The 21254-nt window shown below is 33.5% G+C and overlaps 2 protein-coding genes across 5 annotated transcripts; one reads left to right on the top strand and one right to left on the bottom strand.

Annotated features, from left to right (window-relative positions):
* The first annotated feature begins 1303 nt into the window (after positions 1 to 1303).
* LOC116144613 (serine/threonine-protein kinase TIO) lies at positions 1304 to 13273 on the top strand. Of its 3 annotated transcripts, XM_031430057.1 has the most exons (24): positions 1304 to 1383; positions 1527 to 1585; positions 2281 to 2413; positions 2494 to 2568; positions 3241 to 3333; positions 3633 to 3707; positions 3844 to 3936; positions 5327 to 5390; positions 5522 to 5606; positions 6218 to 6290; positions 6383 to 6451; positions 6537 to 6617; positions 6744 to 6822; positions 6914 to 7066; positions 7223 to 7358; positions 7976 to 8147; positions 8605 to 8703; positions 8785 to 9327; positions 9526 to 10677; positions 11040 to 11273; positions 11463 to 11606; positions 11690 to 11770; positions 11956 to 12144; positions 12779 to 13273. In XM_031430057.1, exons 3-24 carry the CDS (start codon positions 2324 to 2326, stop codon positions 13046 to 13048), a joined length of 4050 nt encoding a protein of 1349 aa, XP_031285917.1. In that variant the 5' UTR covers positions 1304 to 1383; positions 1527 to 1585; positions 2281 to 2323; the 3' UTR covers positions 13049 to 13273. The 3 variants fall into 3 exon arrangements, with proteins under 3 accessions (XP_031285917.1, XP_031285915.1, XP_031285916.1); XM_031430055.1 differs by having other exon boundaries at positions 1312 to 1585; XM_031430056.1 differs by having other exon boundaries at positions 1312 to 1585; positions 2290 to 2413.
* Positions 13274 to 18674: 5401 nt separating this feature from the next.
* LOC116144656 (putative wall-associated receptor kinase-like 11) lies at positions 18675 to 20197 on the bottom strand. 2 transcript variants are annotated; one of them, XM_031430115.1, is made up of 3 exons: positions 20021 to 20197; positions 19573 to 19916; positions 18675 to 19455 (listed from the first exon to the last, which is right to left on the bottom strand). In XM_031430115.1, exons 1-3 carry the CDS (start codon positions 20073 to 20075, stop codon positions 18790 to 18792), a joined length of 1065 nt encoding a protein of 354 aa, XP_031285975.1. In that variant the 5' UTR covers positions 20076 to 20197; the 3' UTR covers positions 18675 to 18789. The 2 variants fall into 2 exon arrangements, with proteins under 2 accessions (XP_031285975.1, XP_031285974.1); XM_031430114.1 differs by having other exon boundaries at positions 18675 to 19916; positions 20021 to 20196.
* Positions 20198 to 21254: the final 1057 nt, after the last annotated feature.

A 21254-nucleotide genomic window follows, 5' to 3' on the forward strand; every position in this document is an offset into this window, starting at 1 on the left:
GAGGGACTTGTTTTCAGATTATCCAACTCTATTAAATTGAAAACATTTTTTTTTTATCTCCTTCTCATTTTTCTCTCCTTTCGCTATGAAAATTAATCCACCCAAGACCACCACCACCACCTGCTAGCAATTGTCGGCCGACATGGTCAAAACGGTGCACGATCGACCAGATCTGGTTAGTAGTGCGTTGATCTGGTAGTTGATGACTAGATCTATAGCTAGAGATCTGGCTGTTGATGACCAGATTCAATCCGAGCTTTGGCCATTAACAACGACTAGATCTTTGGCCGTTAACAATGACTAGAATTTGGTTGTCAACGGCCAGATTCTAACTGTATATCTGGCCAAAAATGGCTATATCAGCGCACAACCGGTTAGATCCAACTGGTCGTGCGCCGTTTCGGCGATTGTCGGCTGTCGTTCAACGGTGGTGGCTAACAACCGACTGTCCTCTTGGGTGGTTAGGGTGTTTTAGTTAATTTTAAACTTTTATTGTATAATGTTTAGCTAAATTAACAAATGTTGAGGGTTAAAGAAATAATCTAAATTTTTTCCGAAAATGTACCAAACAAATTATTTTGTCTTAAAAGTCTTTTTCAAAAAATGTACCAAACAACTATTCAGTATTTTATCCAACTTTGATATAATTTTAGATATTTTACTAAACATATTTTCAGATTCATATCCAATTNGGGTTAAAGAAATAATCTAAATTTTTTCCGAAAATGTACCAAACAAATTATTTTGTCTTAAAAGTCTTTTTCAAAAAATGTACCAAACAACTATTCAGTATTTTATCCAACTTTGATATAATTTTAGATATTTTACTAAACATATTTTCATATTCAAATCCAATTCGATTTGATTCAACTTAATTTAACTTAAAACATTTTCTCATAATAACATTTTCCAAAAAGTGTAACAAACAGACCCAAAACTTCTTTATGATTGAGCCCAACCCCACCCAATTAAGTTGCATCCATATAGATCCAATATGAGTAATGCTACACTCACAATTTCTTCTTACAAACGTTACCGGTAACTCGTAATTAATCAGCTACAATTTATTAGGTAAAACTCAGGTAGGATCTATTGTGAGTTGTCGGATTGTGAGACAAAATTTGTGAGAAGGAGTTGTGGGTGAATGGGTGCAGCATTTTCCATCCAATATTCCATCTTTCACTGATGACGTGGCTCTTATCAGCACAAACTTTACCGCAGACATGGCACTTATCAGCACGAACTGTACAGTCAGTACCGTAGAGAAACTTAAACCACACAAAATCTCCTTCAAAATTACTCAGGCGGGAATCGCAGCCATTTTCATTTCAAATATCTCTCTCTCTAAATCCAACTCACTCTCTCCGTAACCGTTAAACTCAAGTATTCTCTCTCTATCGATCTTTCATTTCTTCGTAGTTAATCAATTCTCAGTCACTCTGATTCTACAGTCTTCCAAATTGAAGCTCGCTCCATTTATTTATTTTAATTTTAATTTTTCAAATTGCTAATCTGACTGTATATAGTCTACCTAATTTCGGATTCTCCGTTAGAGACAATCTGAATGTTTAGCTGATAATCTCAGGTACTCTCTTTCCCGATCCTTTGTAATTAACCGGTTTTGCTTATTTGAGATTTTCAAGATTTAGCTTGTTCGATTTACCTCTACTTTTGAAAAGAAATAAACTGAATGTCTATAGTTTTGTTGATTTTAGATTCTTCATTCTTTGAAAGAGATAATTTGAATGTGTTTAGGTTTCCGTGATTTCAGATTCTTCGAGATTTAGCTCGTTCTGTTTATTTATGTTTTTGTTTCATTTTTGAAAGAGATTATTCGAACTTGTGGTTGTCAATTTGTCATTGTTGTAGGTTTAGGGTTTAATTAGCCGAATTTGAATGTTTATGGAAATTTAGTTTTGAATTTGGTTGTGTGGAAGTTAGTATCGATAAATTGTTTGTTTATGAGGAGAATTTGAGTTTTGAAGGAGCCGGTTAGTTTGTGTAGAAATTCAGACAAATTGAGTTTTGAATTTGGTTTGATTGATAAATTTTAAGAAATCCTTACTTACAAGAGAGTTTGAGATTTGAAGGAGCATAGGTTGGTTTGTAAAGGAGTTTAAAGTAGGGTTTTAGATTTGGTCGGAATTAACTTTAATTTCGAGCTATGGTTTGTTTAAAGAAGTTTTCCTTAGCAAAGGAGATTTATTGAATTTGAGTAGTTATGAAAATTTAGTTTTAAAGTTTGTGGACATTTGAAAGTTAATTTTGAGCTATATTTAGTTTGTGCAGAGAATTTGGTGTTTAGTTGATTGGCTGGCTAAAGATGGGAGTAGAAAACTACCATGTAATTGAGCTTGTAGGTGAAGGGTCCTTCGGGAAGGTGTATAAGGGGAGGCGGAAGTTCACAGGCCAGGTAATTTTTCAATTTCTCTATGCTGTTGTCATTAGTTTATTTTCTAGTGTAAGAGTGAAAATTTTGTTTGTTGGTTTCAGACTGTTGCAATGAAATTTATCATGAAGCATGGGAAAAGTGAGAAGGACATACACAATTTGCGGCAGGAAATTGAGGTATTAAAATTACTCTCTTCTTGTATTTTCTTTCTCAAGGGTAGTGATGATAGAGTTAAGTTCATGATGGTAAATGAGTTTGGGTAGAACTCATTCCCAAAAGCTAGCTCAAGGGAGGAGGAGTCCAATAACATATATACATCATAACAGCCCACCAACTTGGTGAATGTTAGGACAAAATCAAATTCTAACACATGATGCATATGGGAGTGTGTTTGACATGTCTAGAAATGCTCTCAAATATTCAAAGGTTATGCCTCTTATGTTTATTTTATATTGGTCCGCTGAAATAGATAAAACACTTTTTTAATATAAAAATAATGTTCTTTTTGAAGCATTTTACAGGTGCTTTTCTAGAAACCAATTTGTTGGGTAGGAAAGGTACTTAATATGCTCTGCAGAGATGCATTTGAGTAGGTTTCTTTTTTTCCCCTGAAAAGCACTGTTTAAGTAGACTTACAGCTTTCTACCAATGTGCTATCACACTTGGGGTTGATACTAACTCATGGGGAGAATAGTTGTGTGGAAGACATGGTTGCCACTCAAGTTCTTTCCATATTTAGAAAAGTTGTTTTGTTTACCATTTGTCCATGAGAATTTATCAAGTTTGAAATTCCTACGATTTGTCAAATGTTGATAGCAAGTTTTTAATTTCTTTGATGTTTGTTGCAGATTCTAAGAAAGTTGAAGCATGAGAATATAATCGAAATGCTTGATTCCTTTGAAAGCCCACAAGAGTTTTGTGTTGTTACAGAATTTGCACAAGTAATATCTTCCTTCCTCTATTATGTGCAGTTGCAAACTATGGATTGATACAATGTCCTTGTCTAGACTGGTGCATTTTCCTTGAAGTTTTTCTTATCACACTGCAAACTTTTGTATGGTTATTTGTCCCCGTGCACAGCGAGGTTGCTGTTACATTAGCAGACATCTATTCTACTTTTGTAGCCTCTATTATCAATATTCTTTTTTTTCCTTTCCTATCAAAATTACTAATATACCAAAAAAAAATTAATGAGCATATTCAGATGGTTGAGACATTGTTGATGTGTCTTGATATGTAGGGTGAACTATTTGAGATTCTCGAGGATGATAAATGCCTCCCAGAAGAACAAGTACAGGCAATTGCAAAGCAGCTGGTACATCCCCCTTGTTAAATATTACCTACTTCTTACTGTTTGAAGTTAATATTTTGATTACACAAGATTCAAGTTTCTGTTCTATTGGCTTTGAATTTTCCCTCTTAATCTAAATTATCTGTTTAACAAATTGCAGGTGCGAGCATTGCATTACTTGCATTCAAATCGCATCATCCATCGTGATATGAAGCCACAAAACATTCTTATTGGTGCTGGTTCTATTGTCAAGGTTGAATGGTTTAATAGCATGAATTTGTTTTTTATTTTTCTTATCTGTTTTTTTCTTTCTGCCATTTGGTATAAGAAAAATTCAGGTGTGCAGTTTTATTAGTTTAACTATTATCCTTCCTTGTCTAAAGCTACTACTGCTTATAGTTATTTTTCTATTTTAAATGTTTTGAGTGTTCTAGTGTGCTAACGAGCCCAAGAAGCAGCTCTAGGCACTAAAATAGAGAGTTATATGTTTCATTGTTCCAATGATTTCTTCTCTGTATATCGTGTTTGGAAAATTTATTTTAGGATATACACATAAATCTTGACCATTTGGGTCTACTTATCTTTATGGATTTTGCAAGAGGTTATGGAACTAAGAATAATCAAACTTGACTTTTTGTAATTGCTTGTTGAAAATCAGTAGAAAGAACATTGAAATGCTAATGATACCAATAAGCATATTTTATTTTTCCCAAATCTAAAATAATAGTCTAACATAATGGCCATTTTGGCCTAGGATGCATTAATGTATTTTTGCTCCGTTGTTTTGTCAATTTAGGTATTGTATCTAATGTTTAGAGTGCAATAACATAGTAGAGGAATGCAATCCAGATAAGTTCATCTTAAACTAATTTAATTCCAATAACACAGGAAATGCATTGTATCAATTTTTGCGGACAAAAATACACTAGTTTTCAGCTGAAGAGCTGCTTACTATTGGTGTTTAAAATGAGTTAAATATCAATTTCTGATGGAATTCAAATGTCCTGCAGCTCTTTTGCTTATCTATTTAAAAATAATGTTTCAATTTCCATCGGTGTTAGAAAGTCTATCCTAATTAGGAGCACTGAATGTATAGTGAGGAATTTAAAAAAGAAAAAAAAAAGCATAAAATTGCAAGATATCATGACTATCTTACTTGTTAATAGACAGGAAAAAGTAGAAAACAAGAATGGTTTTAATCTATATGTGAATCATAGGTATTGATTGCAATGAACAGAAGTTAAAGGATATAACAAAAATATTAGATTTACGGCAACTCTTACTACTGCCTACTTATTTTCAAATCCAAGCTGCTTTGCCTATAGATAGCTCTCACTTTCTTGACTAAGGGGTTGCTTTGGCCAATATAGGATTCCACAAACTCAAGCAAATAGGCTTTCCTCTTCACTTCCCTTTGCCAAAAGGTTCATGTGCATACTGCACTCTACTCATTTGTATTTCAGACATTGGCTTTATGAAGAAATGTTTCCATAGTTTGATCTCTGAACTGTAATCACAGAGTTAATAACATATCTTATTATGATATTGTGCTTATGGTCGTGTTATGTGCTTCATCAAGGATATGTTTTCCAAATTTTCTGCATTAACTAGTTTCTAACGTGTCTCCTCTTTTTTCATGTCAGCTTTGTGATTTTGGGTTTGCACGTGCAATGTCTACAAATACTGTAGTTTTGAGATCCATAAAAGGTTTGTATGTTCTCATTAATTAGTGTATGTTTGCTTTCTAGGGTGGAAGTGAACCAATGTATTCTAGGAATGCTGAGAATTTTTACTACTCTTTTCACCTATTCAGCACTGTTTTTATTAATGAATTTCAGGAACTCCTCTATACATGGCTCCTGAGCTGGTACGAGAACAGCCCTACAACCACACTGCAGATTTGTGGTCCCTTGGAGTTATATTGTATGTTAAATTTCTGTTTTTTTTTTTTTTTTAAAGAAAAAGAATTTCCCTGATTTTACTTCATACTATTTTTATTGCTTAAGTAATTGGACTTTAGTCTTATATTCCATTTGTCTTTAAGTTTATTTGTATACAATAAATTTAAGTTCTCTGTACTAATCTACTTTTTCACTTTTAAATTTATATTGTTGAATTATCTCTAGTTTTATTCATCTCTCATTGTGCTATGACTTAAGTAAAAATAGAAATGATATCTGATATGAAAATATTGTCCATAGATTAGTTAGATTTCTCTTTTATGATTTGTACTTTTGCGAGATCAAAATTCCACATATATACTGTAGTTTCTTTTTATTTTTCCCCCTCTTTCCTTTACGTTTTAACATGTACACCTAGGATAGGAAGAAGGATGCAGGGAGGTTGAGGTTGAGATAGGTCCTAGGCTTTAAATTTTGCTGAGGAAAAGAAAAAAGAACTGCTATACCTTCAGCTTCTTCCAAGGCAGTTCCATGGTTAAAATATAGTTCAAATTCCTAAAATTCCTTCTGTAATTAGTTTGACAATTTGGTTGTTCATCTTAAACTGAAGCATTTTTTTTTTTTATGCACCAGGTATGAATTATTTGTTGGCCAACCACCATTTTATACAAATTCAGTATATGCGCTCATTAGGCATATTGTCAAGGTATATTTGCTCAAATCTTTAATGACTGTATGCTTTCAAGCTCACCTTTATTTGTGCAAACCTTCAAGCTAATGTTACTCACTGTAAACCAGGATCCAGTTAAGTATCCAGACAATATGAGTCCAAATTTCAGAAGCTTTTTGAAGGGACTGCTTAATAAGGTTTTGTAATCCAAATGCATAGTTTGTTTGGTGACTGTTTTCGGTTTATGTTTTATAAACCCAGATTTGATATCATGTGAAATAGGTGCCACAAAATCGACTTACTTGGCCCGCTCTTCTTGAACATCCATTTGTTAAAGAAACCTCAGATGAACTGGAGGCTAGGGTAATGTTAGCTTATATTGATGTTATATTCATTTTTTACTTAGAGAGACCAAATTTTGGATTTTATTTTCTCTAATTCTTGATCATGAATTTTGAAAAATTATAATAATTTCTTAATGATGTCCAGGAGTTGCGTGCTTCAACTGTTCTAGTCAGGGGATGTGATGCACAATGGAGGGAAGGAGATGCTAATCAAACATCTAGTGGTTTGATTATTTTCATTCTTCAGTGTACAGAGTTTACTTAAGATATTTAGACTTTGCCTCTTTTTTAACTCTCCAAATTGTCATGTCAAAGGTAAAGGAAATTCTCCAGTTGCTTTTCAAAAGAATATTGCTCCAAGTCCACAAAGTGATGCTCAGTTAAACAATTCTAACACAACACAAGGCAATTCTTCACCTCATGAGGAGTTCCCGGGATTTGCAAGTCCTAATGAAGTTAAGCCTTCAGGTGAAGGGATTGCAATTTAACAGTGGATTTGCAAGTTCATATTGTTGAACTCAGATATTTAGCTTTACTATTGATCAAAATTATTAGTATCATTATTTTGCACATAAATGCATTAATCTACTCTACATACTATATCCATGTATTATTTCTCTTCAGGTAACCAGGCATTGAACAGATTGGAGAATAACTCGCGCACGGTTAAAGGTGCATTGACAATTGGTCAAGATAATGAAGCATTAGAACTTATATTGCAACCACTCAAAAGATGGTCTAAAGGACCAAAAAATATGAGGTGAAATCATGCTCATGCCTCATTATATGTTTATTTCGTATGTGGCAGTAGGAAATCTTAATTTTCACCCAATATTTTTTGAAGTCTTAGAACAACTCTAATTTATTGCTTCACAGTTGTTTAAGTTGTTAGTAAGCGGCTTACTCAATCTCTATAGATCATGAAGTTGAACTTTTCTATATGAAAAAAAAAAAAAAAAAAGGGGAAAGAGAAAGCTGCGTGAATAATATAGTTTCTCTCTCAAGGATTTTATATTAGAACATATTCTCATTTATTCGCACTTTTGGTGATGGGCAGAAGTCTCCTACAATGATCCCATGAAGGGTTAGAAAACCAGAATTAAGCTATAAACTATCCATGGTAGCAGTCTAAGCTCATTCCAACATGTTACTTTTTACAGAGGATGTTTTAGGAATATATTGCACATGTAGGGATCATTTGTTGGAAGTTTGTATAAAAAGATGCTTTATGATGTTACTTTGACTTACCTCTGTGGATATTTTTCTGGAAATATCTTTTTGTGGCTTATTAACTGTTTACATGTTCTTGATTTCATTATGATAGATGCCTAGTAATGTTTTATTGGCAAGACTTAACTTCTCTTCAAACACACACAGGGAAGAAGATGTTCTTAATTCAAACCAATCACTGAGAATTCTTTCAAACCTAGTTGCAGCAGGTGCTACTCGTTCTAGTGGGATGCTTGATGAAATAATATCTGAACTTCTTGATTTCACTGCTACAATAGTTAGCTTAAAATCTTCAGAACTCAATGACTTAATAGCAAAGGTATCCACCACTGCTTTCTATATTTGATTTCTAATCTTCTGTTCGTATACTGTATGAATCATACCCCTTTTGCATAATACTTGGAAAAATGGATTATCTGTGGATGTAATTCAATTGAAAAAATCATCATGATCATGATTAGCTCCTGAACTGTAGCCTAAACTCTTAGGCTCTTAAATTTTTTTTCACTGGTTACGCACTAGATCTTGAAAAAACTGTGAAAAACGTAAACACAGGATATGATTGCAAAATATCATAGAATTCCCAGAAAATATGTTCTCTCTGGTAAGTATGTTGTTTTCTTTATCTAACTTGATGGAATTACTGCTGAACATTACATACTGATTATACTGCAGGTTAATGATTATCTCTTGAAAAGTTTTAATTTAATTTTTTTGTTTGGTTTTTCTCTGATGACAAATACTTGCTGCCAAAATGTGATTTCCAATGTCTGCAGAGTTTTTCAATTATTAAAATGCTGGTTGACAACAGTGGAAGTGGCATTGCAACCTCATATTTCACGCACTGGGTTGCCATAGTGGAAATTTTTTCACAGGTCATATTCTCTCTGTATTCTAAAATGATCTCCTACAATTTATCTGCCTTCTCCCAGTTCTCTCATCCTGTTGATATATAGGTTGTTTCTTCCAATGAAGATGCCTCTGGAAGGGTTCTTTATGAGTCTACCGCTTGCATCACAATTATGTTATCTAAAGTAGCCCAGGATCTTAAAGCATCCCGAACTCCTGGTTCTGAGACCGTTTCTGCTCCTGTGGTTAATGAAACACTGAAACGGATATTAGACCATGCTAAAACATCTGGTTTAGTGGACCATTTGTGTCTCTGTTTAGCAACATCAGGTTCAAGTCTCAGTGCGGGTTCTTCAAATATGTTACGTGCTGCATGCGAAGCATGTAGGGCTATGTGGTCACTGATAGATGCACTGGAAATTCATTTTGCAAAAGAGAATGCTTGTCTATTTCCTCTCAATGCTTTCCGGAGTCATTCTTTCCTTCGGCTTGACATCCGGGACCATGACCGAGGATCACCAGTTGGGACAGAATCAGCAAGAATTGTTGATGCAGTAACAAGGGCATTTCTCCGATCAAAAGCTGTGCAGTTTGCTATTAACCATTGCCTGCATCAACGGACAGAGGCAACATTGTCTGCTGTCATTCAGGTATTTGCTCCTAATTTCCTGAAATTTCTTCTTTGCTGTATAGTAACAGGAAATATTGGCTGTATAGTAACAGGAAATATTGGTTCATTTGAAATTGTTCAAGTAATTTTTGTTTTCTTTTGTTTGCATCATGCTGAAATATTAGATATTTATTTTCCACTTATATATCTCCTTTTTTTTTTTTGGTCAATGTTTCAGCTTTTATCAAGGTGCTGCCTTCGTAGTGGAATTGTTCCAAATATACTTTGTGGCCTGCCCAGTTCCCTCCCTGTTACTACCGTTGTCAGTGGTGGAGCAGATGGCACGGTTGTTGCAGAGATATTCTCTATATTATCTCTATGTGCTTCATCTTTAACTAAAGATCAACAAATGGGTGAAACAAATAATGCAAAGTGCAAATTGAGCAATCCTTGTGCCCTAGTCCTGCAGTCATGCCTTCTCCTCTCAACAGTTGCTCAATGTTTAAAGTCAACTTTAAGAAATTCAGCGCTATTTATGCTTACAACCACCCCAAAGAAGCAGCTTTCTCGACTTTCAATCCTTGCACATCACTTCTCGTCAGATGATAGAATAAAAGCATCTGTTCAACCTCATTGTGCATCAGCCATGCTTGCTCTAGCATCCATTCTATCCCTTGAAAGCGGGGCTTCTGTTGAGTCTTCTATATATGAAATTGCAGTACCTTTGATTCCTCGAACTGCCACAATTTGTGATCACCTTAAGATCACATCAGGTAATTCGGATGAAGTGGGCTTTAGTGACTCAAATAGTGTCCTCTCCTACTGGCATGGTCTTAGGGATGGATGTGTTGGCTTGTTAGAATCCAGACTGAAATGGGGAGGACTATTAGCTGTACAACAGATGATTGCCAGCGGTATACCTCTTCTTCTTATTGATTTACTAGCCAATGGTCATTCTCCTCTAGAAATTGACAGCACGAGAGATAGAGTAGGGTTATCTCCTACTGGAGTTGTATCAGCAATTTCATCTATATGTCACTGCCTTCCGGGTGGAGTTTTAACTTTTCGTCAGATTTTGCTTAAGAATGAACACATGAAGCTCATCTCTAACTTGATATTCGATGTTCATCTCAAGCTTGTGAAGTGCTGGGGTGGACCTGGTGGAGGGAAGGATGGAGTTAGGGATATAATAAATGCAGTAATTGATATCTTAGCATTTCCCTTCGTTGCTGTACAGAATGCTCCTGGTTTGGCCTCTGCTACTGCATCTGTAAACAGTGGGTTTATTCTTAATATGGGTTCCCCAGGTGGGCGAGTATGCATGGAAGACAAGGACATGGTGAAAGCAATTGAGGAAGACATGGGAAAATATATAAAGATCCTTCTAGAGGTCAGATCTCCTTCTCCTTTCTATCTTAGGCTAGAGATTAGCATGTTGAGAGCTTTTTGCTTTTGTGATTTTTTGTTATGTTATTCAAAGAATGTAGGCTTTTTGGAAAACATGTCAATATTAATTTTTTTTCTTTCTGTATGGTGTCCGGTAGGTGAGACAGAGGATAAGTTGCATTTCATGTAGGTAGTCATAAGTTCTGTGCATTGTATTGGAAAACAGTTAAATAACTTTGCAGAAGAAGATTAATATGTTTTATCACAGATTTACTAATGTGTTACAAAGTTAATGCCAAGTTACAGAACCAACCTAGTGCTGAGAGACCCGTACTTTTCTACTTTGATTATTTCTGAAATTTTCAGGTAGGAGTACCTGGCATTATTCTTCGTTGCTTGGATCATATGGATTTAAAAGACTTGGGAAGGCCTGTTGCTTTTCTTGCCAAAATGATTGGACATCGGCCCCTTGCAGTTTCACTTGTGGGCAAAGGTTTGTTGGATGCAAACAGAGTGAGAAGGTTGCTTGATAGCTCTTGTCCAAGAGAGGTCACACTGGATGTTTTGATGATGGTTTCTGATTTAGCTCGAATGGATAAAGTTAGGTTCTGTTTCCGTTAAACGGTTTTTCTGCATATTGACTTTTGCTCATTTTTAACTCATCATCTGGTGATGTCAGTTTAATCACTAGTGTTAATATATCCTGCATTATCATCTAATTTTTGCTTCATTAATCAGAACTCGTGTTTATGATGCGCCTAATTAGATTTGAATTTTATGAGCATTCAGGGTTTCTATGAATACATTAATGGAGCTTCCATGTTAGAGTTCCTTAAAGAATATCTCACCCATGAAGATCACAATGTGCGTGCAAAGACTTGCAGTGCTCTTGGAAACATGTGTCGCCACAGCTGCTATTTTTATACTTCACTGGTAAATCTCTTATTGTATGCTTTAAATGAACTTGTAGTTCTGATTTTGTAAATACTTTCTTACAATTTAATGTGATAATATAGGCAAAGCATCAGATTATTGGACTACTCATAGATCGATGTGCTGATCCTGACAAACGAACACGGAAATTTGCATGTTTTGCGGTACAATCTGTTCTTTCTTAATGTAGTTTTTATGTACTTTTAACTTAGTTTTGTAAAATACAGAGTAACTTTCTTCCCTTACCCTCCCAAGAATTAAATTCACCTTTACGCTTTGATCTCATTCAGTCGTGAGAATGCACAGTTTGCTAGATTCATAATGACAGTAAACCTTTCTCTAATTCCAGATTGGTAATGCTTCCTACCATAACGATGTGTTGTATGAAGAACTCCGGAGATCCATACCACAGTTAGCAAATATACTGCTCTCAGCAGAGGAAGACAAGACGAAAGCAAATGCCGCTGGTGCACTAAGTAATCTTGTTCGCAACTCCAACAAGCTCTGTGAAGACATTGTGTCGAAAGGAGCCATGCAGGTTTGTAAACCATGCTTCATTAAGTGTTAAAATAAGCATGTTAATTTTAATAGTGATTCAAACCTGAAATCAAACCTTTATTTTGAAGGAAACTATAAATGATTTAAAAGTTTAAAATATAAAACTTTAAATACTGCTACTCACCGAAACTAAAATCTGAATTGATATTAGTACATTTAACTCATTGACTTTATTTATTTTTCATAACTGGTGTTCCTATGATCAATTCAATATGCATTTTCTAATCAACTGTAGGAAATTTTGAAGAGTTTCTTGCGGGTTAATTTAATTTTCCCTCCCGAGAGAAAGCTAAGTCTCAAGTGTTCTAGCGATTGCAAAGGGTATTAAAAACACCGTGTTCAAAATTTCTTTTTTATATTTATAAAGGGTGTTTTTAATACTTTTTGAAAATCTTTGTGACACTTAGGACTTAATTATCTGTTAAGATGGAGAATGAAATTTAACCCACATTCTTGACGAATTTTATGGAAGGTTTATAAGAAATTTGGAGATCAATGGAGTCTGTATTTTAGTTAAATCTTTTTGGAATATCAATGGCATTCATCCTTGTGAATCTATGATTTAAGCCCGTATTATTATTATTTTTTTTTTCCTTATGGTTATTATGGTACAGGCTTTGTTGAAGTTGGTTGCAGACTGCTCAGTATTGGCCCTAAACCCAAGCAGAAGAGATGCTGTTAATGAGTCTCCTCTAAAGATAGCTCTCTTTTCATTAGCCAAAATGTGTGCACACCAACCCTGCAGACACTTCCTACGTTCATCAGAGTTGTTCCCAGTGATCGGCCGCCTTCGCCAATCCCCGGAATCCACCATTGCCAATTATGCCTCGGTTATTATCAGCAAAGTTGGTGATGCTACCAGTCCGATGACATTACAAAATTGATATTATAATAATAAGAGTCTCATTGTTGTTATTCAAATTTTCCACTGAATCACTAACGGTGATTCTAGGGTTCTTTTTGAGTTAAAAAAAAGCTGGACAAAAAGGGAGAAGACTAAAATTGTATAATGTGATTAAAACTAGAAAGTGTAAAGTATATGTATGTATGTATCGTGTGTGTATGTGAATTGAACGCTCAATATGCCAAGAATAGTTGAACCTCTAAATTTATGCCATGTGTTAAAAGAGACTTTTTTTTGTCTCGAGGGAGTTTTAAAGGAAAACTTTTCAATTTTGGAAATATATTAAAAATTTAAAATTCACTAAATAGTCTCATGCTAATTTCAATTTTGAATAAAAGGCAATTTGGTAACTAAATATTCTAAAAATGATTTACCTCAAGTAAAAAAAAAAAAAAGTCTAAATTAAAAATAGATAACCATTAATTAGAAAATGACTTGTGGATTAAAAAAATATTTTGTTTAATATAGCACAAATATTTAAGACGATAGTTCTCACCTTACCTAGCAAGAAATATTTAAGTTCAGTAAAGAAAAATAAGATAAAAAATTGATTTACAACTTAATCTTATAAATTTTCTTTTACAATCTCGATGTGATAATTTGTAATTAGTCAATTCATAAATAAGTAAACAAGATCTATTTACGAGTTAACTAATTACGAATTATCATATTTATGAGATTGAATTGTAAATGTAATATTATCCAGAAAAAATAACCTAACAAACTATTATAGCATTTGCTAGTACTCATTGGGAAGGTTTGGTTTTCATGGATGAGTAATGAGTTATGACAAATGAAGCCTATTTGTAAGTCGGATTTTGAGTTGTGTTTTTAAAGTGCAATTTCGGAGCTGTATGAATGTGGCATAATATGGAAGATTTTTCATGGAAGGTGGTTTTTTGAATTGACAGGTTGAAGTCATTGTGTCGTGACGGTTTAAGATGTTATAATATTGTGTTATTTTTATGTCATGTTTTTTGTTTGAGAAACCCATTAACTTATGACAATTGAAATGAAATGAAAATCTTACTACCATTACCATTGTTGAATCAACACTGAATCAGGCACCACGATAAATGCTTACGATTATCGTTGTTTCATGATGTATGAATTTTTGGTTTTCTCAATTGTAAGGGGTGATTTGAGATTTAAAAAAAAAATTAAGAGTTATGACAGGGAATTATTATTTTTTTATAATTATGAATATGTATGATAGATAAATAAGTAATTTAGATGTAAATGTATTACATGTAAATTAAATTATTTTTTATTGTAATAAGCTTTTAATTTTTTTTAAATTGTTATATTGATTTTAGAATTATTTTGTGTTAATTTCTCATATATATATATATATATAGATATAATATATATATATAAGATATTGAACTCTTATTATTATAATATCAATTTTGTAAGAAAAATTGATATTATAATAAGAATATGCTTTGATTAAGAAAAATAATCATACCAGAGCCATTAAAGCGCAGATTGCTATTTTCAGGGAAAAGATAAAGAAATTTTATTCAAAAAGATATTAAATTCTCCTTTTGTTTTCATATATAGCTAGTTCTCTTTTTTAATGCTAAACAAACTTAATTAAAAAATTTAATATCAGTTTTAAGGACAGGGATAACGATTCAATTTATTAATTAAAACGATGATTGTTACTATCAAAGTGAATATCAGCAAACGGGGATTGCCAGTGCCACTTTCACAAGATAAAAGATCAAAAGCCAGAACTTTGGTTTTAAAAACTCCAGGATGTTCACACTTGAAAATTATATAAATTCATGTAAAAAAAAAAAAAAACACAAGAAAAGATGAGTATTATTATTATATATACAAAACTCATCTTCATCAGTCTTACAAAGATAAACTCGTAGAAAATTAATGTTTTAGTTGCATACTGGAGGTGAATTTTGAATGCATTGCCGTGTTCCGTATTCCAGTATTGCAGGAGCGGCCTTCTGATATTCTGTTTTTCTCAAAACAGTGGGGTCGTTTACGTAATTTGTCATGACCCAATTTTGGTCAAGAATGAAGGCAGTTTTGCAATACTGGGAGATCGTTGAATTAAGCTTTGATACGATTCCATAATCAAACGTAGTATTTGAAGGAACGGGGCATATGAAATCATAGCAACCTTCTTTTTTTTCTTTGAGAGGATCACAAGCAGAAATTGTCAGACACCCACCAGTTGTTGAACCACTCTCATCAGTTATGTCGATCTTGGCATACTTTTTACAACCAGTGGCAATGAAGCTATTGTGCTTATTTGTAAAGAAAAATGGTGATCCTGTACGGTTAATACCTGTAGAAGGGTTTTCTAAAGAAATTGCAGGCATTTCGACGCCTATCCCGAAGCTCATAGCAGCGGTGTCTTCTGCTAGTTTCAGCTTCATCTTCGTCAAGAAAGGTTGTCCAGAGGGAGTAGAAGAAGAGATGTTGCAGGTTATTTCAAACCATTCATTGAAGAAGCAGCCTGCTCCAATTCCAAAGGGATAGTTTATTTGGACTTTACCACAACTCGTTTGACATGAAGCTTCTGATGCTTTGAATTTGATTGTCCAGACTAACAGGATTATGATCTGCAATAACAACAAATGAAGATGATTAACAGCCATAATTAATTAATTAATTAATATTTCTGGTTCTGACAGCCCCTCGCTCCTTTTCTTTGAGCATTAATTTCATGGAAATTCATCATAAACGTTAGCTATATATATAGAAATGGAAGAGTATCTAGACGGCTCTCAAGGTTTTTCAATTTATTATTTGGATAATAAATTCAGCACTATTTATCTAATGAAACCTTAAAGTTTGAAAAATGTAACACTGATACTCCTTTGCCTTGTTAAATAGACCCTTAAATTTTTGAAAACTTTATCACTGATACCCCTTTGGTCTTTGCCCTAATTTTGTTACATTATAATCCGGTTTACAAAACACTTTCTATCTAATAAGCTCAAATTATTATTTTACCCCAACACATTGTTGTAAAATCAAAGTTATCATTTTACCCATCTAACACTAACGGCAACATAACGAAGTTAGAGTAAAGAGCTATCAGTGATATAGTTTTCAAAACTTTGAAGGTTCATGTGATAAAAAATACAAAAATTATATCATCCAATAATAAATTCAAAAACCTTAAGGGGGTAGTCTTTTATATTCTCTTTATAGAAATAAGTATTCTTAACATTTGCTCAAATGACATTGCAAGCTTTCACCATCAAGGGTATGTGGGTCTTTGGAGTACAATAATCATAAGGTCTATTATTAATTTGTTCACATGGTGAGTCTCCTCCACTGTAAACCAATAATTCTCAGTAATGGTCATCAGGTCCCATGAATAGAAACTAAAGAGATGTTGATGGAGAATAATGTTGCAGATAGAACAATTATATAAGAACAAACCATGAAACACGTTTTGGATAAATTTATAAGAATCTGCTTTTACAAAATTACAATCCACTAAAAGCACGTCTTGGTGTGTCCGAAGATGTCTTGTCAAAGCACGTCTTGGTGTACGTTTCGTTTTTGAGTGCTTTGGTGTGTCCGAGGGACGACTTGTCAAAGTCTCTTCTTGCTCGAGCTGGAAAGCAGTGTCTTCTTCCTCCTCCTTAATCTACAGACTTTTAATTTTACTTTCATCGATATTCACGTGATGGGTCTCTGTACTTGATCTCTCAATCTTTCATAAACCATCAATATCAAAAATACTTTCACTAGAAGCGTCTCTCACCCCTTAATACCCGCAAAAAAAAAATTTAGACTTCTTTTTATTTCGACAATATTTTATTATAAAAAGATAATATTATTATCATGTTTGATAGGCAATAATTACAAAATACTTAAATATTATTTTATTGAAATGTATTTTACAAGATTAGTGGATATAAATTAATATTTTGTTTGATTAAACATGTATACGTTTAGCAAAGCCACATACGGAGGATATTTCCATATGCACGTTTTATATCATGATCCATGAAGAACATCCAACATTGCATAATTGTCATCTAACACTCTGGACTGATGTAACAAGGAGATTATAATTTTAACCAGAATTTTAATTTATTTAGTTAATTCTTTAAACCATTATTTTTAGTATAATTAAGAATTTATTAGATGAAAAAAATAAAGAATGTATAAGCGTTATTATCTCTTTTCAGATACAAAATCCAATATTAATAAATCATGGACATTAATTTCTTCTACATTTTTGTCCAAATAATTAATTATTGAGGTTAAAGAAGCCATTCAACAAGTTAGGTTAATTTTTATTTGACATCAATAGGAGTGTATTTGAGTTTAGAACTTTAGTAAGGGTAAAATTATAATAAAAATATGATTACTATAGTAATCTTAAAATAGCACTTTTTAATCACATAACCTCTTATATCACCTCTCATATTATCTAAATAATAAAAGATTACAATAATCTTTTATTACCCACTGAACCAAGCAAAATAATGACCGAATTAAAAAATAAATTATCGAAGTAATCTTCCAAAGGCCCTAACCAAGCACAGGCTATTTTTCTTCTTGTATATAGGAAAAACCAGTATATTAAAATATAGTTTAAAGGTGCGAAGGTAGACTAGGAGTATACTGTAGAAGAGTTAAATCTTTACAAAAATCTCAAAAATCTACATATCTTGGTTGAACTATGCAATATGGACACTAAAAAGAGAGAGATTGCATCAGCCCATAAAACCACAAGAACAGAAAACTCCTATCCAATTATAATAATAAAATAAAAAAGAGAAAAAGAGATACCATGCCGAACAATAATACTAGACATACAAAAGAGTAAGAACTACACATCTCAATAAAGTCTTTGCCTTTTTTACTTTACCATAATGTTACAACACTCTTCATAAGTGAGGAAGGACAATTCTCGGAGTTACCCACTGAATTTTTACTTCAATGCATAATTTAGCCTACAAAAAAGCCGCCACTGGGCAATGAAGGAACAAGTGGTTAGAAGTTTCTTCATTGTTTCGACATGTAACACACCGTGAAACGAAATGATTCATTATTTGACTTGAACAATTTCTGCTGTCTCCTCATGGCATTTATATAACAGCATCAGTTCAAATAATTTTCTTGAAAAAATACTACACTTATCGAAACTCTATAGAAGATCTTTCATACAAAATAACGTATTAAAATAGGATTGAATACATTAATATAAAAATCAAAATCATTAACTATCATTTAATATACATTTATAAAGTTGATTTTTATATTAATTCATCCAATCATATTTTGACACGTCATTTTATATGAAAAATTTTCTATAGAGTTTTGGTAAGTGTAGTATTACTTAATTTACTTGTGATGTTTTTTGACATACATTGAAAATAATTTTAGCACCCTCAAATTGAATATTAGCAGAAGGCCTGGTGAAAATCATATATGCGTGCTTCCATTCTTATTGAATATAGAAATTAATTAAATTCACGTGTCGATGATCTTCCATTATTTTCTTCCTCAGACTTTTACTATTACATAAAGACTATAGATGAATCAAATGATAAAATATTTTCTAAAAGATATTTTGAGGACACAAATAGAACTTAATGCTCAATAACACAACACTCAATAACACAACACATTCAACATACGATAAGATACAACCAAAACAAAATAATTATTTTTCTACATTGCCACACTTGCTTGAAATCAAAGGATTAACCTATTGAAAAACAAGTACTACTCAAAAAATGATCCAGTAAACGATGAACTGGCTTTAAGTTGACTGTTTATGTCACCATCAACATAATCACCCTCTTCACAATTTTGTTTCAAGATTGAGGCTCCAATGGATATTCTAATACCTGCTAATTTCGTTGTTACTTCTCTCATTGTAGGTCTCTTCCTCCCATTTAACTTTAGACATCTTTCTGTGAGATTAGCAAAGACTATAATCTCTTCTTCTTTACCATCCTTCAAAACTTGAGCATCAACGATTTCAAACAAACGATTCTCTTTCATTATCTGAAGAAAATAGAGTGCTAAACTTTTATCTTCTTCTTCCAAGTTAGTTGAACGAACAGGTTTTTGTCCAGTTAAGAGCTCCGCAAGAACCAATCCGAAGCTGTAAACATCACTTTTTTCTGTAAATTGACTTGATCGAAAATACTCTGGATCCGGATAATTTTCGATCAAGTGAGTTTGGTCAACTGGAATAGATCTTGAAGTTCCAACATCTGAAACTTTTGCTCGATATTTTTCATCCAACAGTATGTTTGATGACTTAATATTTCCATGATATATGCGTATAGAATGTAGATATGATAGAGCATCTGCAACTTCTATGGCAATACGTAGGCGTAAGTCCCAAGTGAGTGGAAATTCCTCATTTTGCTCATGTATATACTGAAAAAGAGTTCCGTTAGGAACGAATTCATAGGCTAAAAGGGGAAATTCAGTGTCCAAGCAACACCCTAAAAATTGAACCACATTCCTATGATTAATTTTTGACAAAATATCCACCTCATTGATGAATACATCAACTCTTTCAGCCACTTTCTTGAGCCTTTTAACAGCTATTAGTCTTCCTTCCTCCAACATTCCTTTATACACAGTGCCTTGACCTCCTTGACCAAGGATTCGAGTCTCATTGTAGCTGTCAGTTGCCTTCTCCAATTCATTCTCGGTAAAGAATTTTAGTTTCTGAATGTTGCCGTCATTGGACGACATGCGTTGTTGTAATAACAAACCGCCGTTTTTCTTAAAATTTTTTTGGTTAAGCTTGTTTGCTGCCTTTCTTTTAACGAACTCGTACAAACGCCGTGCTCCCATAGATAGGGACAACGTTCCAAACGCAGAACATAAACCTGCACAACTCAAGTAGAAGAACATGTACATCTATATGCATATAATCAAGTTATTGATCACTTGTTAACAATATTTTGATGAATATTTTGATGGATATGCATACCTATGGGGATATCTTTGTTCTTCCCGGGACCTTTCGGGGGAGCTGGGTAACACATGGGTTTACCATCAACTTTTTGAGAACTATTGAACTTATAACCATGAGGACATATGAAGCAATCGTTGCCGCTTGTGATATTACAGAACAAGGTACCTATACAAAAAAGAGATAATTAATAGATAAAATATCAAATCAGATCACCAAAATTTGAAAATCCTACAGAAGAAATGCAAAAATGAAACCTTTACATTTGACTAATATTACTTTAATTTAAATTCATTGTTTAAATCCGTACCTGTGCAGCTTGATTCATCGTTTTTTTCTTTTGGCTGACTGCAGACACAAAAAAAGCCTGACTTTAATTGTGTTAAACAAAAACCATCGTCGTTACAAAATGTTTTCCCCGATTTATATGGTTCCGCACAATTCCCCCTGTATCTTCCGAATTCCATCACTACAGGAAAAAGCTCTCTTTCTTTCAAAACATTGGGATTGGTATTGGCTAGGTAGTTTGTCATGAGCCAATCTTGCTCAACCATGAGGGCACCTGTGCAGTTCTCGGGAACTGAAAAAGCCTGATGACTTGAAGAAATGGTGCACATCAAATCATAGCATCTTTTATCTTTAGCAGGATCACATGTACAAATAGGCAGACACCTAGTTGTTGACTTGATTTGATGTCTTTTGAACGTCGTGGTATAACTATTACAACCAGTGGCCATGAACTTATTGAGCTTATGTGAAAAGTTAAACGGCGTTCTTGACAGGTTTTCAGCTTCCAATTTATTCACATAAGCGCTTAATCCAATGGCCATCCCATTGCTTCGACGAGAGATGTCTTCTGCTAATTTCAGGTTCGTTCTACTGAGAAAGGTACTGGAAGCCCGAAGAGTTGCCACGTTACGGCAAACCATTCATTGTAGTAGCAGCCTTCTCCATTCCAAGGGATATCTTATTCGCTGACATTACCACAACTCGTTGGACATGAATTGCTGAGGCTTTGATTGCCCAACTAACAAAATTATGGTATCGCACAACAAGAAATGAGATGAACAGCCATAATTAGTTAATCCTGCTGCACTTCTTCTTTGAGAAATTTGATGGAGATTCAACTAGATGTTAGCTCTATATATAGATATTGAATTAATTGCATGCACGCCCTCCAGTTTTGTAGTTTAAATGTTGGTATATACCCCACTTGATTGTAACAAATTGTAAGAATATAATAAATTAATAA

The sequence above is a fragment of the Pistacia vera genome, unplaced genomic scaffold (genome assembly GCF_008641045.1).
Source record: "Pistacia vera cultivar Batoury unplaced genomic scaffold, PisVer_v2 Contig45, whole genome shotgun sequence".
NCBI classification, from domain to species: Eukaryota; Viridiplantae; Streptophyta; class Magnoliopsida; order Sapindales; family Anacardiaceae; genus Pistacia; species Pistacia vera.

Bases quoted from the DNA above. Each gene is read 5' to 3' on its own strand.
- LOC116144656 (XM_031430114.1), bottom strand. From the start codon at position 20,075: ATGTGTTACCCAGCTCCCCCGAAAGGTCCCGGGAAGAACAAAGATATC. The intron at 19,917-20,020 runs GTATGCATATCC...TGAGTTGTGCAG, and splicing joins GAACAAAGATATCCCCATAG to GTTTATGTTCTGCGTTTGGA.
- LOC116144613 (XM_031430057.1), top strand. From the start codon at position 2,324: ATGGGAGTAGAAAACTACCATGTAATTGAGCTTGTAGGTGAAGGGTCC. The intron at 6,618-6,743 runs GTAATGTTAGCT...AATGATGTCCAG, and splicing joins CAGATGAACTGGAGGCTAGG to GAGTTGCGTGCTTCAACTGT. The intron at 11,274-11,462 runs GTTAGGTTCTGT...ATGAGCATTCAG, and splicing joins ATTTAGCTCGAATGGATAAA to GGTTTCTATGAATACATTAA.